The sequence below is a fragment of the Anolis carolinensis genome, chromosome 1 (assembly GCF_035594765.1).
Source record: "Anolis carolinensis isolate JA03-04 chromosome 1, rAnoCar3.1.pri, whole genome shotgun sequence".
NCBI lineage: Eukaryota > Metazoa > Chordata > Lepidosauria > Squamata > Dactyloidae > Anolis > Anolis carolinensis.
In genome coordinates this window covers 314,276,938-314,290,993 of record NC_085841.1, presented here as the reverse complement: position 1 = coordinate 314,290,993, position 14,056 = coordinate 314,276,938, and the positions used below count along the sequence as shown (strand labels likewise).

At 40.4% G+C, this 14,056-nt stretch overlaps 1 protein-coding gene across 1 annotated transcript; it reads left to right on the top strand.

Annotated features, from left to right (window-relative positions):
* Positions 1-4,375: 4,375 nt before the first annotated feature.
* On the top strand, positions 4,376-13,878 carry LOC100554572 (small kinetochore-associated protein). Its single transcript, XM_003224780.4, has 9 exons — positions 4,376-4,530; positions 5,752-5,828; positions 6,460-6,547; positions 7,156-7,224; positions 7,811-7,910; positions 10,149-10,263; positions 11,134-11,195; positions 11,518-11,592; positions 13,040-13,878. The coding sequence occupies exons 2-9, from the start codon at positions 5,759-5,761 to the stop codon at positions 13,172-13,174; spliced, it is 714 nt and encodes a 237-aa protein (XP_003224828.2). The 5' UTR covers positions 4,376-4,530; positions 5,752-5,758; the 3' UTR covers positions 13,175-13,878.
* The last annotated feature ends 178 nt before the right edge of the window (positions 13,879-14,056 follow it).

The following is a 14,056-nucleotide window of genomic DNA, read 5'->3' as shown; positions in this document are numbered from 1 at the left end:
AAAGTAAGTAAGCCTAAACATATGGGCTCAGGAGTGAGCCACAGCACATCAAATAGGATGTTTCTACATAAATACGTTTAAGATTACACTCACAAGCTGCTATTCTGGGATGCATGTATAATGTAGAATTAATTCAGTGTGATGCCACTTTAACTCGCAAGGCTCAATGCTATGGAATCAAAGAGTGCTTGTGCCTCACTAAACTACATCTGCATTGAGATATGGCAGTTGAAGTAGTGTCAAACTACATTAATTTTAAAGTGTAAATGCAAGCCCAGACTTACTTACTTGGAAGGTAGTCCTATTTAAAGTGGAATCAGGTGTCAATCAGAGATGTGTTATTGCCCTAACTTTATTTTCCATCTTCATTACTATGATATTTCATCTTGTTGATGGGAAGCTTCTCACTGTAGTAGAAATAATCTATTAGACAGATGGCAAGCTATTTAACCTCAGCAAACGGAAAGCCAAAACCAAGGTCACCACAACATCTGATCTAGAACTCCAATATGCTGATGATAACGTAGTCGGTGCGCATTCAAAAGAAGATCTACAAGCCACTCTAAACACCTTTGCAGAAGCATATGAGAAGCTCGGCCTCTCATTGCACATTGAGAAAATCAAAGTGCTCTTCCAGCAGTCTTCTGCCAATCCTTCTGCAATGCCAGGAATCAGCTTAATGGTATAATATTAGAAAATGTTGACCATTTCCGCTACCTTGGCAGCCACCTCTCCACAAAAGTCAACTTTGACGCTGAAATACAAGACCACCTGAGCTCTGCGAGTGCAGCATTTCTCCGAATGAAGTTGAGAGTGTTTGAGGATCAGGACATCCATAGAGATACGAAGGTGCTTGTTTATAAAGCCATTGTCCTCCCAACCCTGCTGTATGCCTGCGAAACATGGACTGTCTACAGACGTCACAGTCAACTCCAGGAAAGATTCCATCAGCATTGCCTCTTGGAAAGACAGGTGGACAAATGTCAGCGTGCTGGAAGAAGCAAAGACCAGCAGCATTGAAGCGATGCTCCTACGCCATCAACTCCCTGGACCGGCCACATTGTCCGAAAGCTCGAACACTGTCTCCCAAAGCAGCTACTATACCAACTCAAGAACAGGAAATGTAATGTTGGAGGACAGGAAAAGAGATTTAAAGATGGGCTCCAAGCCAACCTTAAAAACTGTGGCATAGACACTGAGAACTGGGAAGCCCTGGCCATTGAGCACTCTAATTGGAGGTCAGCTGTTACCAACAGTGCTGCAGAATTTGAAGAGGCACGAATGGAAGGAGAAAGGGAGAAAAGTGCCAAGAGTACTTGTGCCTCACCAAACTACATTTGCATTGAGCTATGGCAGTTGAAATAGCGTCAAGCCAACCCTGAATGGGACCGCCTTCCTTCTGGAAACCAATGTCTTCACTGCGGAAGAACATGTGGGTCAAGAATAGGTCTCCACAGCCACCTACACATCCACCGCCAAGACACCACACTTGGAAGACCATCATCCTCGAGCTATGAGGGATTGCCTAAGTAAGTCCTGTTTAATCATCAAGTACTTTTTATCTTTCCTTTATGAAAATTCAGAGCAGCCTACTCAATATGATTTGCAAGCATTGGAGATTTACAGTTCTGGGCCAAATGTTTCCATTTTTAAAGGAACGAGAACATAACGATAGGGTAGAGCACTAGCGCCAGTCAAATATTCTCATGAAATCAGTCTTGGCTTTAACACTCCAGCCTCAGGCTTTATGTGGAAATGACACAGTTGGAACCAGACCGATTCAGAGAAACCTGGAGTTAGCTTTGATATATAGAGCAATTCTGAAGGAAAGTAAGAACACTGGTTATGGAATAATGTTCTATATTCAACAGAGCCAAGTAGCTTAAGGAGTTAGAACAGGTCAAATTGGGCACACTCTTGGTCTCCCAGAATTGGGCATGGCTTTGAACTACCTTGCTTCACCTAGTTTTTAAGTAGAGGCTGGATGGCCTTCTGTCAGGGGTGCTTTGAATGCAATTTTCCTGCAGTGGTTTGGACTGGATGGTCCACAAGGAATCTTCCAAGTCTATGATTCTAGATTAATGTTTTTCCAACTTGCAATGTGAGATTCTACAATATAGGGCAGCATAGAAATATTTTGATTTTTTAAAAGACTCTTGAGATCTCCTCTTTTTTAATTGTTAAAGACATGCAAGGAACCTATCCTTTAGCTCAATACTCTGTGCCGGGAAATAATATTTGAGGCTGAATCCTGTTGAATTTAGACCAACTTTCTCTGGCCCCTTTTGCCTCCAGAGATCACAAAGCCATCACATGTGCCCTCTATGGACTATTGTGTTGTGTGCCTTCAAGTCATTTCAGATTTATGACAATCATAAGGTTTTCTTGGCAAGATTGGTTCAGATAGGATTTGCCTTGGCTTTCCTCGGAGGCGGAGAGAGTGTGACTCACCCAAGGCCACCCAGTGGATTTCCATGGTGTATCTACACCAGGCATGGGCAAACTTTGGCCCTCCAGGTGTTTTGGACTTCAGCTCCCATAATTTTTAACAGCCTACCAGCTGGTTGCTATAGGTTTTGCAAGCTATATGCCCATGTTTCAGAAGCATTCTCTCCTGACGTTTCATCCACTTCTATAGCCAGCATCTTTAGAGGTTGTGAGGCATATTGGAAGCTAGGCAAGGGAGGTTTATATATCTGTGGAAAGTCCAGGTTGGGAGAAAAACTCTTTGTCTGTTTGAGGCATGTGTGAACGTTGCAATTGATCACTTTGATTAGCACTGAATAGCCTTGCAGATTCAAAGCCTGGTTGCTTCCTGTCTGAGGGAATCCTTTGTTGGGAGATGTTAACTGGCCCTGATTGTTTCTTGTCTGGAATTCCCATTTTCAGAGTGTTCCTCTGATTTGCAGAGTGCTGTCCTGATTTTAGAATTTTTTGTTTTTATACTGGTAGCACGACTTTGTTCATTTTCATGGTTTCCTCATTTCTGTTGAAATTGTCCACATGCTTGTGGATTTCAATGGTTTCCCTGTGTAGTCTGGCATGATGGTTGTTAGAGTGGTCCAGCATTTCTGTGTTCTCAAATAATATTCTGTGTCCTGGTTGGTTCATCAAATGCTCTGCTATGGCTGACTTCTCTGGTTGAATTAGTCTGCAGTGCCTTTCATGTTCCTTGATATGTGTTTGGGCAAGACTGTGTTTGGTGGTCCCTATGTAGACTTGTCCACAGCTGCACAGTATATAGTAGACTCCCGCAGTGGTGAGAGGATCCCTCTTGTTGTTTGCCAGATGTTGCAGTTTTCTTATTGGGTTTGTAGATAGTTTGTAGGTTCATGCCCATCATGTCCTGGTTTACTGGTTGTTGATGTATTTTTATGATGTTTTTCCTGTTGTTTTTAATCATTTTAGATTGTTTATTGTTATTGCTGGAGCCCCCAGTGGCGCAGCAGATTAAACCGCTGAGTTGCTGAACTTGCTGACCGAAAGGTTGGTGGTTCGAATCTGGGGAGTGGGGTGAGCTCCCACTGTTAGCCCCAGCTTCTGCCAATCTAGCGCTTCAAAAACATGCAAATGTGAGATCAATAGGTACCACCCTGGCAGGGAGGTAACACCACTCATGCAGTCATGCCGGCCACATGACCTTGGAGGTGTCTACGGACAACGCCAGCTCTTCAGTTTAGAAATACAGGAGCACCAACCCCCAGAATTGGATATGACTAGACTTAATGTCAGGTGAAAACCTTTACCTTTACTTTGTGTTATTACTGTGTTGTGCTTTAGTTTGCAATCTTTGTTTATACTGGGCTTGTTCCCCATGTAAGCTGCTCCAGGTCCCTTTGGTGGCGGGATATAAAAATAATTATTATGAGTTGTGTTTCTTCATCAGCTTCCCTATGCGGTCAGTGCTCCCCTTGATGTGCTGGCAGTTAGGAATTGTGGGAGTTGAAGTTCAAAACACCTGGAGGGCCAAAGTTTGCCCATGCTTGATCTACACTGTAGAATTAATGCAGTTTGATACCACTTTAACGGCCATAGCTCAACGCTATGGAACGTGGGCGTTGTAGTTTGGTAGGGCACCAGGACTCCTTGGCAAAGAAGGCTAAAGACCTTGTAGAACTATAACTCTCATGATTCCATAACATCCGAAATGCATCCTTGGCAGAAAAGGCTACGTAGAACTATAACTCTGATGATTCCATAACATTCAAACTGCACTGATTCTGCAGTGTAGATGCAGTTCTTGTTTCACCATGGTGTAATACCTTTAAAGGGAAAAAAAACATACATATGGAATGTTCTCTGAAGTTCGCACCAAGAACTGCAAAACTCCCCCCTCTACTTCCAGGCAGGAACCCGAGCTGGAGGGCTGGTGACTTTGCGCCTGCGCAGTGGCGCCTGTTCCCGACATGCCCTCGGCCAGGGTATTGGGGGAGGAGGCGCCTTTCCAGTTTCAAACGACAGCGGGATGGAAGAGCGGCGCTGCAAAGGAGCTCCTTATGTTTCGTAGGTGAATTTGATGGGGATTTAAAAGTAAGCGAAACCGTTTCCTCATGCCTTTCTTTTCCAACTCCTAAAGCTTAGAAGTTGTTTGTCCTTGTCTCTATTTGGGGAATGGTGGGGTTGTGTAGAGAGGGTGCAGCTACACCAGGCCTGGGCAAAGTTGGGCCTTCCCTCCAGATGTTTTGGACTTCAACTCCCGCCATTCATAACAGCCTCAGGCCCCTTCCTTTCCCCCCTCAGCCGCTTAAGCGTTAGCTGGCCTTGATTGTTTCTTGTCTGGAATTCCCCGTCTTCTGAGTGTTATTCTTGTTTACTGTCCTGATTTTAGAGTTTTATGGGAGTCAACACCTCCCAACAAAGGATTCCCCCAGGCAGGAAGCAGCCAAGCTTTGAAACTGCAAGGCTATTCAATGCTAATCAAGCTGGCCAGTTGCGACATTCACACTTGCCTCAGGCAGACAAGAGTTCTTTCTCCCACCCTGGACCTTCTACAGATATATAAACCTCCCTTGTCCTAGTTTCCAATATACCTCACATCCTCTAAGGATGCCCGCCATAGATGTGTGTGAAACGTCAGGAGAGAATGCATCTAGCACGTGACCATACAGCCCGTAAAACTCACAGCAACTAAATAAATGTAGTTTCTGGTTGCTTGAGAGTTACTATTTAAAAGAGGCCTAACGAATACTAATATACCCGATACTATACTGTTCCATACACTACATCGGTGGTTCTCAACCTGTGGGTCTCCAGGTGTTTTGGCGTACAACTCTCAGAAATCGCAGCCAGTTTACCAGCTATTAGGATTTCTGGGAGTTGAAAGCCAGGCTGTGGAGCAGGCTGGTTAGCAGCCAGCTGCAACAAATCACTCTGACCAAGAGGTCATGAGTTCGAGGCCAGCCCGTGCCTCCGTCTGTCTCTGTTCTGTGTTATGGCATTGAATGTTTGCCTTATATGTGTGCAATGTGATCCACCCTGAGTCTCCTTCAGGGTGAGAAGGGCGGAATATAAATACTGTAAATAAATAAATAATAAATAAAACATCTGGGGACCCACAGGTTGAGAAACACTGCTCTATATTGACATATTAATATTGAAATATAGTAATTAGAAGCAAATTAAAACAAATACAAGCTTAATGCAACAGTTTTACAGTATTATATCTGTATTTTAATTTTTCTTTAAAATATTTTCCTTTATATATTTTTCTGGTTACCTGAGAGAGTACTGTATTTCCTTCTTTTTCTCAAGGAATATCATGGAGAACGAGAAGTCTAAGATTCCACACTACAGTTTTCCACGCAGCAGAGCAAACTTTATTCCCAAAGGTTTGTTGCCCTTTTATTAGTTAATACAGTAGAGTCTCACTTATCCAAGCTAAACGGGCCGGCAGAAGCTTGGATAAGCAAATAACTTGGATTATAAGGAGGGATTAAGGAAAAGCCTATTAAATGGCACATTTTGTTATGATTTTACAAATTAAGTACCAAACCATCATGTTTTGCAACAAACCCACAGAAAAAGCAGTTCAATACACAGTAAAGTTATGTAGTAATTACTGAATTTATTAATTTAGCACTAAAACATCGCAAAGCTTCTGTAACATGGCCAGACAGCCTGGAAAACTGACAACAACCCTGTGATCTGGGCCATGAAAGCCTTCGACAACATCCCTCGCTCACTCACTCACTCGGCTGGGTTCCTGGCGGGGTGAGTGAGGGGGGGGGGCTTGAATTGCCCGGACGCTCGGACGAGCGGGGCTCGATTTAGCGAGGTTTTACTGTACTTCTCTTTTGAATTTGTTTTTTAAAAATATTTGACTATTTCCAGATTTCATTCTGTTCTTTCTGTTACAATTAAAACATTGGCTCACTCTCCTTGATTCCTTTTGTTTACCGCAGTTCATTTCAGACCACCTTCTCCTCTTTAGCACAACCTAACTATGTTACCTATTTGCAGACACACAGATGAAACCTTTGAAAGAAACTGATTTTAATTTTGCTGCAAATGCTCCTGTTCCTTTTGCTTTCAAAGACACAAACCAAAGGTAAAGTAAAAATACACTTTGGAGCTTCTTGTCAAAAGAAGTACAGCTTGTTTATCGCACAGGATTCTTCCATTGCACTGCTGACCTGTTGACTTCAGTCTTCCTTCCTAAAAATTGATTGTTGGAAGGTGATCCTAGCATAGATATTAAATTAACATACAGTAGAATTTGAGTTGTGAATTTATGGACTGCTTAACTGTTGACTTCAGTCTTCCTTTCAAAAAAAAAAGTAGAGGTTTTAAAAATGTAATACTTCTTCAGTTTTATCCTTGATGTTCTCCTGGTTTTTGTGTTTATCTTGCATTTTATTGTTTATCTTAAATAAGTATAAGTCAGAGTGGATTTGATGCCACATAACAGTAGACTGCACATGTTCAGAATTGTAAGCTACATTTCTTTTACTTGAAAAGTGAGATAAAATAATTTTAACCATTACACATTTTAATATTACGTGTGAACAGGTTGCAACAATGATTTTGCTTTGTGCTACGTTTGATTAAATACTCCACCTAAAGAGCTTGGAGGCATTACGTTTCCCCACAAAATAGTTTTTCAGTGTTATGCAGTGTTATTATGTACAAATATCTTTTTATTCTACCCATGTTCAGGCCCCTAAAGTCAGCTAAAAAGGTAGTGCCACAACCACCTAAGAAAGCTGCGACAACAACTGTGCACAGGTGAGTGTCTGGGAACAGCATTTTTTGCCTGCTTTCTTTTATTCCTTCTGTCATCGTCGGCACTTCAGAGCAAGATCCTTGAGGTGAATGGAACCAAGTAATGAGTTTACAGTCTTGTCTTGCAAAAGCAAAACAAATGTTAAAGTCCTAAACCCGATGTTTTGATATGTGGGATTGGTTCTGCAGAGTTACATTCCTTTTGTGGGTGTACATTAAGACTGCAAGCATAGCAAATAAACCATGGATAGGCAACTTGTGGTAGTAAGATGCATTGTCACTACCCTCCAAACCAGCAGAGTTGTCAGATTTTCTGTGATGGTAGTGTATCCTCCATTCCCTTGATTTGGGTAGGGTTGAAATTTCATCCCTATTGTATCTTCCAAGTGGAACATGGAGCTGTCATGAGCCCTGAAACTGAGCAGGAAGGCAAATTGACAACAAATAATAACTTTGGCAAAAAGACCTGCCATGATATCTGTGTATTCATCTCTTAATAGTTAAGGTGCAGTCTGTTCTTTGTCTCAATGTCAAATATAGACAAAAGAGCCATCTAGGATGCTTCACTGATATGTTTCATCTTAAACAGCCCCACAAACCGATACAGAAGAGAGGCAGATCTCAGGAACAAGAACAAGCTGCTGGAGTCTGTTAAATATGACCTGAATACAAAATTGTCAGCGGTCCAGGTAGGGAGGAAAGCATGGATCTTAATATTACATCTGCTGTGTGTGGCATAATGTTTTCAGAGATCTGCTACTTTGGTGCATGCCTTGAAAAGAGTAACCAATTTTTCCAGATGCTGCTCTGGATATGTAGAATATAAACAAAACATGGGGTTAATGCTGAACAGGGCCCCTGGTGGTGGCGCAGTGTGTTAAAGCGCTGAGCTGCTGAACTTGCAGACCGAAAGGTCCCAGGTTCAAATCCCGGGAGCGGAATGAGCGCCCGCTGTTAGCCCAAGCTCCTGCCAACCTAGCAGTTTGAAAGCATGCAAATGTGTGTAGATCAATAGGTACCACTCCGGTGCAGTCATGCCGGCCACATTACCTTGGAGGTGTCTACGGACAATGCCGGCTCTTCGGCTTAGAAATGGAGATGAGCACCAATCCCCAGAGTCGGTCACGACTGGACTTAACGTCAGGGGAAACCTTTACCTAATGCTGAACATATAAGAAGTTTGTAGTGACTTGAAAATATACTAGAGCAGCACAAAGAATAGTTCTGTGGGACTGTTTTGTGATCTCTCCACCTTATAAATTTGCGTTCCAAATACCCATATGCTAGGTCCCAAAGAATGTAGCAAAGTATCTCACCATACGCCTATATTTGGGGCATTTGGGAACAACTAAATAATCTATAGTGTGGGGTATTGGGGAGGCAGTGCATCCTCTAATAGTTGCTCACATTTGCAGTAGATGAATCCACCTCTCATCAGAAATCAGCTGAGATTTGTGTAGATTTTTTTTCCCTTTGTGTTGCATTGAACCATACAAGAGGCTAGGTGAATCTATGATAGAGGAAAGCATAAAGGCTGGGAACAACTTTGGAAGATAGCCATGGCTGGATCAGAAGATAAGTGAATAGATCATTGGATGGAAGTATTGTTAGCATTGTAGTCTTAAATCATTCAGGATCTATGTGCAGTAAGATAAGCTTTGCATGCTATGTGTATCAAAGTTATCTTTTGCATATCTCCTTGAGAAGATAGGCTACATTCCACCTGATGAAGACTCTCTTGAGTTGAAACCAGTTGTGGTTTTGGAGTCTACTATGCATAGTAAAGAAATAAGAACAATTATTACAGTAGAGTCTCGCTTATCCAATGTAAACGGGCCGGCAGAACGTTGGATAAGCGAATATGTTGGCTAATAAGGAGAGATTAAGGAAAAGCCTATTAAACATCAAATTAGGTTATGATTTTACAAATTAAGCACAAAAACATCATGTTATACAACAAATTTGACAGAAAAAGTAGTTCAATATGCAGTAATGCTATGTAGTAATTACTGTATTTACGAATTTAGCACCAAAATATCACAATGTATTGAAAACATTGGCTACAAAAATGCGTTGGATAATCCAGAACGTTGGATAAGCAAGTGTTGGATAAGTGAGACTCTACTGTATGTATAAGAAGAGGAGTCAATTTGTGTATTTGGAATCTACTACTTCCCAGTAAAGAACAATTATTTCTTATGAAAAGAGGAGTCAATTCATCTTTCAAGAGAAAAATACTCTTTTTACTGTAAATTTAACTGTCCTTTGTTTTATTGTATAGCTTTTTTGTATTTGTATTCATATAGATGCATTGAACTAAATATAGGTTTAATGACATCTAAAACAATTTCTGTATTACTGTAACAGTGGAAACTTATCTTTGCAGTCCTGTAACTTCGCCACTTTTGTGGTGCAAGATAAGTGCTATAATTCTTTAAGCAACATGATTACATGCTTGATGTCCCTGTGGATCAAAAGGCATCTTGTTTTTTTCATCTCCAGAGTTTGGAAACGTTACTATCAAATTACTTGACTACTATGGGAATTCTATTCCAAAAAGTGTATTCTGGGCAGGGTTTTTGTTGCAAAATGTAACTTTTCCAAGCTCTGCTCATAAGATTCTAAAGAATCCCAACAAGATAATGAATGTGTAATGACATAGTCTGTATATCCAAACACCTTTCAAGACTGCTTCTTCATATGTTAGCTATGTGCATTGCCAGTTTAACAGGTTTCAAATGTGAATCCAAAACAATCCAGGTTGTAGAATTTTTGGATTCTGCACTGAAAATTGGAACCTGCTTTCAGTTTACTGTGTAGTTTTTTAATTTCCTTTCCACTAGACTAGATATTTTTAGAAATGATTGAAGGCATAATAGAAAAAAGTACTCCTAACATGCCATGCTGTTTGCTCTTTCTGTTTGCAGAAGGAGATGAAAGAGATGAAAGAACAATATAGTAATCTGGAGAAAGAAAACCAAGCATTGAAGAGATTTCAGGAAAGCTGCATGTTGATTTTGGAATCAAGGAATTGTGACTCAGGTAAACATGAAATACAAGTTCTATGGGTCAATGATACTCAATATCGGAACAACTTTATGAGCAGTTGTTTGCGTGGAGCCTTTACATGCCTTCGACATTATACTTACTGATGCACCATTTTCAGATTTCCTACATAACTATGTGTATATGAGAAATGTATGAGTTGCATTTCAACACATGTTAAAAGTAAAAGTGGTTTGGGGAGCCTTCAGCCTTCCAGATATTGGACTACAGTGCCAATAATTTTTAGTCAACATAGCCAATGCTAGGGAATCATAGAAGATGAAATCTAACACCTTCTGAAGGTGTTCTTCATCCCTGATACAAAGCTACCTTAATAGTGAGTTGGTCCTTTGGTCAATCTAGTCCAAAGTTTATGGGAAGCAGCTACTTGAAGCCAAGGGCAAAAGGCATTCCCACTTCTGGTCTTTTAGTTGGAAGTGCCACATGGTGAAGCTTCTATATATAAAGTATGTGTCACTGAGCTGTGATTCTTCTCCAAGTACTTAGCTTTTGACCCACTCATTGATAAATAAGACACAATTTGCTATTGTGGTTAACAGTGTTGGATGGGCCAGATCCAAAATTTAGTCTGCAATGAGCCAGTCTCTTTTGTGATATACCTGACAGGGTTATTCGAGAGATAAAGCAGAAGAAGGGGAATTCATATAAAAGGCTTACTGGAATAAATAGAGGATATATCTATATAACAGATAATCCCTGAAACTGATTCATTGGGGCTTTTAAAAGTATGGTGCTAGTGACATTAACGTAGGTGAAATTGATGATTTATTGTACTTCCTTTCTTTTGGCATGGGACCCAGGGTAATGTTTCTGTGTTTGAAATCTAATTCAACATTTAAAACTCAGTTGCAGAAGAAAACATCTTGGAAAAAGAAGAGAAGCATAAGGAGACACAGAAAGAGATAATGGTGAGGATGAATTGGTTTCCTCTTGACTAGAAAATGGAGAAAGCGGATCTAGGCTTGTCCCAACACCTTTTGCTTCCTGGAGCAAAATGTCCATTCCATGTTTAAGGAACAACTTGAATTAGCAGTTGCACTCTGAACACCATCACCTTGCTGGATCTTCCTGTCCCCAGTATCTACTGTCTATGGCAGCTGCCTCACTCTGTCTCATGGCAAGACTTTTTTTCCCTTAGTCCCTAAAATCTCACTTGTTTGTTCCTACAGAAATATAGTTTGTAACATAAAAATATTTTCATGTGGTTCTCCCCCCCCTTTTTTTTTTCAGGACTTATCAGAGAAACTCAATACTGATCTTGAACTGTTTATTCAAATGACTAATGAGCAAAAAGAGACATTTCAGGTAAGACTAGAACTGTTTTTCTTCTGCTTGCTTCTCCTATCTTTAATAATAATACTTTATTTTTGTATCCCGCCACCATCTCCCCGAAGGGACTTGGGGCAGCTAACATGGGGCCAAGCCCAAAAGATGAAGTATAAACAAGTTAAAATACAAAACCAAGCAATAAAATAATAAGCAGAATAAAACCAAAAACAAATTCAAGCATAATTAAACATTAAACATAAATACATAAAACAGGATAAGAAGTTTTAAAACCATATCAATTTCACCACCAAGGGACAAAGGAGTAAAAGGGGGTCGAAGTAAAGTGCGTAGTAACTGTTTTTTTCCATAAAGTGCCTGACCGAGTATTCCAAAAATTTCCATGGTAATGTTAGGGGTAGGATGGGGTGGGTCCAGAGATAAAGTACAGGATGGCAGCATAGTTGTCAAGGGATCTGTAGTTTCTTGTTTAATCGAAAGCGCACTGAAAGAACCAAGTCTTAATTTGTTTAATAAAAGCCGACAGGGTTAGGGCTAGCCTAATCTCCCTGGGGAGGGAGTTCCAGAGCCGAGGGGCTACCATAGAGAAGGCTGTCTCCCTCGTCCCCACCAACCGAACCCTTGATGTTGGAGGGAATGAGAGGAGAGCCTCCCCAGAAGATTGGAGAGATGTGGGCTCATAGGGAGAAAGGCAACCACGAAGGTAGGCGGGTCCCGAACCGTGTAGGGCTTTGTAGGTGATTACCTGCACTTTAAAATCTGATACCACTCAGTCTTTTGAACACATGTCTGCATGATAGCACCATTCAACTTACGTTCATCTTGTAAAGGTCGTTTCTTCTTATTTTGCTCTGCCTATAGTGTCGATATAAAGCTATCAGTGTAAATACAGTTCATATTTTCTTTGGCAGAACTAATGACCTATTTTCCAGATACAAAAGAATCTCCTTCTGTAAATGACTGCTTATTTGTTACAAGATTTCTTTCACCCAGAGAACCAAGTTCGCTTTCAAAATTCCAGCATGGGTGGACACAATTCTAGGCAAAGGCGGGACCAAAGATCTTAGTATACTTTAGTTTAAAGCTCTTATTGCCAGTAACTGAGCTCTGAAGAGGCATTTCAAGCATCCAGGACGTTGGGAGTCTCATGCAGAAGTAGAGAAACCACTAAGTGATGTTGTAGAGGGGACATAGCCATTTAGGAAAGCCCAACAAGCTGGGCTCATCATGCCTCTCCCAACTGCAAACATTTATGTAATGAGGCATCATGGTGTAGCACTTTGAGTGTTGAAGTAGAACTTCAGAAGACCAGGGTTTGAATCTCGATCAAGGATGGAAAACTGCTGGTGATCTTGGGCAAATCACATTTTCATCCTAAAAGGAAGGCAATAGTAAACCTTCTTTGAACAAATCAGGGTCAACATGAAAGCAAATTACTCTGACTTTGACTTTTATTTCCATATAGAACACACAAATCAAGTGGAAGCAAATAGAGGAAGAGGAGGCCTACTTCTTAGAGCAGCAGCAACATTTCAATAAAGAAATTGAAGATCTCTTTGCCACCTTGGATCAGGACGATCAGTTCTTGAATTCATCATAGATAGGGCTGCCGCATGGACTTCTGCTTTAGCATTTTTGTCAAAGCACTTTCAATACTTCATCAATGACATTTGATTAAATGACAATTGGCACTGTTTAATGGGTTCAAAGCCAAGAGAAGATCAAGGGCCTCTTTTTATTCAACTTCTGAGTCTCTGTGTCATTTTACTTTACTGTCTTATCTCTATTTGTCATGTGATTAATAGTGTTTGTTTCTAAATCCTTCTCATTTAAGGAGCTGTTGACTTGGAATGTTTAATTTTCTTATAGAGTGTTTAATTTAAAGTAGACAGAGTTTAAAACAATACACTGCCTTTAAATGCTTCAATCCTTCCAGATTAAGAATATATTTGCTTGCTAAAACATATTTATTTGTGTTACACTTTCCTCTCAAAATTAGGACTCAGAGTGTCTTACAGTTTAAAGAGCAATATTGCTGAAAACATACCAATATGCATGTTAAAACAGAATTAAACTAGTAACAAATAGTACCATCTTTTACTGATTGTAAGACATCATTGATTCTAAGGTGCAGCCTGATTTTGGAGCTCCAGTTTTGGAGGAAAGTTTTCTCAGAATATTGTGCTGAATTTCTAAGGATGTATTTTAAGAATCAAATAACACACTGAACTATATTGAACAGCTATTTTACTGGAGAAACAATAGATTTCAATATAGCAATAAAAAGTGAATTCAGAGAAACAACATACGTATAGTTATTTCAGTCAGTGTGACTTACAGTCTTTACTTCAATTCTTTCAATGGGAACCTTGTGATCTTTAAACTGCTTTTTATAATGGGACTCCCATGATGTTTAAAATGGTAGGACAGAGAAGGGCCTCTCCTGATTTTAGGGCTACAGCAGCACATACAGGGAGATATG

Bases quoted from the DNA above. Each gene is read 5' to 3' on its own strand.
- LOC100554572 (XM_003224780.4), top strand. From the start codon at position 5,759: ATGGAGAACGAGAAGTCTAAGATTCCACACTACAGTTTTCCACGCAGC. The intron at 6,548-7,155 runs GTAAAGTAAAAA...ACCCATGTTCAG, and splicing joins TTCAAAGACACAAACCAAAG to GCCCCTAAAGTCAGCTAAAA. The intron at 11,196-11,517 runs GTGAGGATGAAT...TTTTTTTTTCAG, and splicing joins AGACACAGAAAGAGATAATG to GACTTATCAGAGAAACTCAA.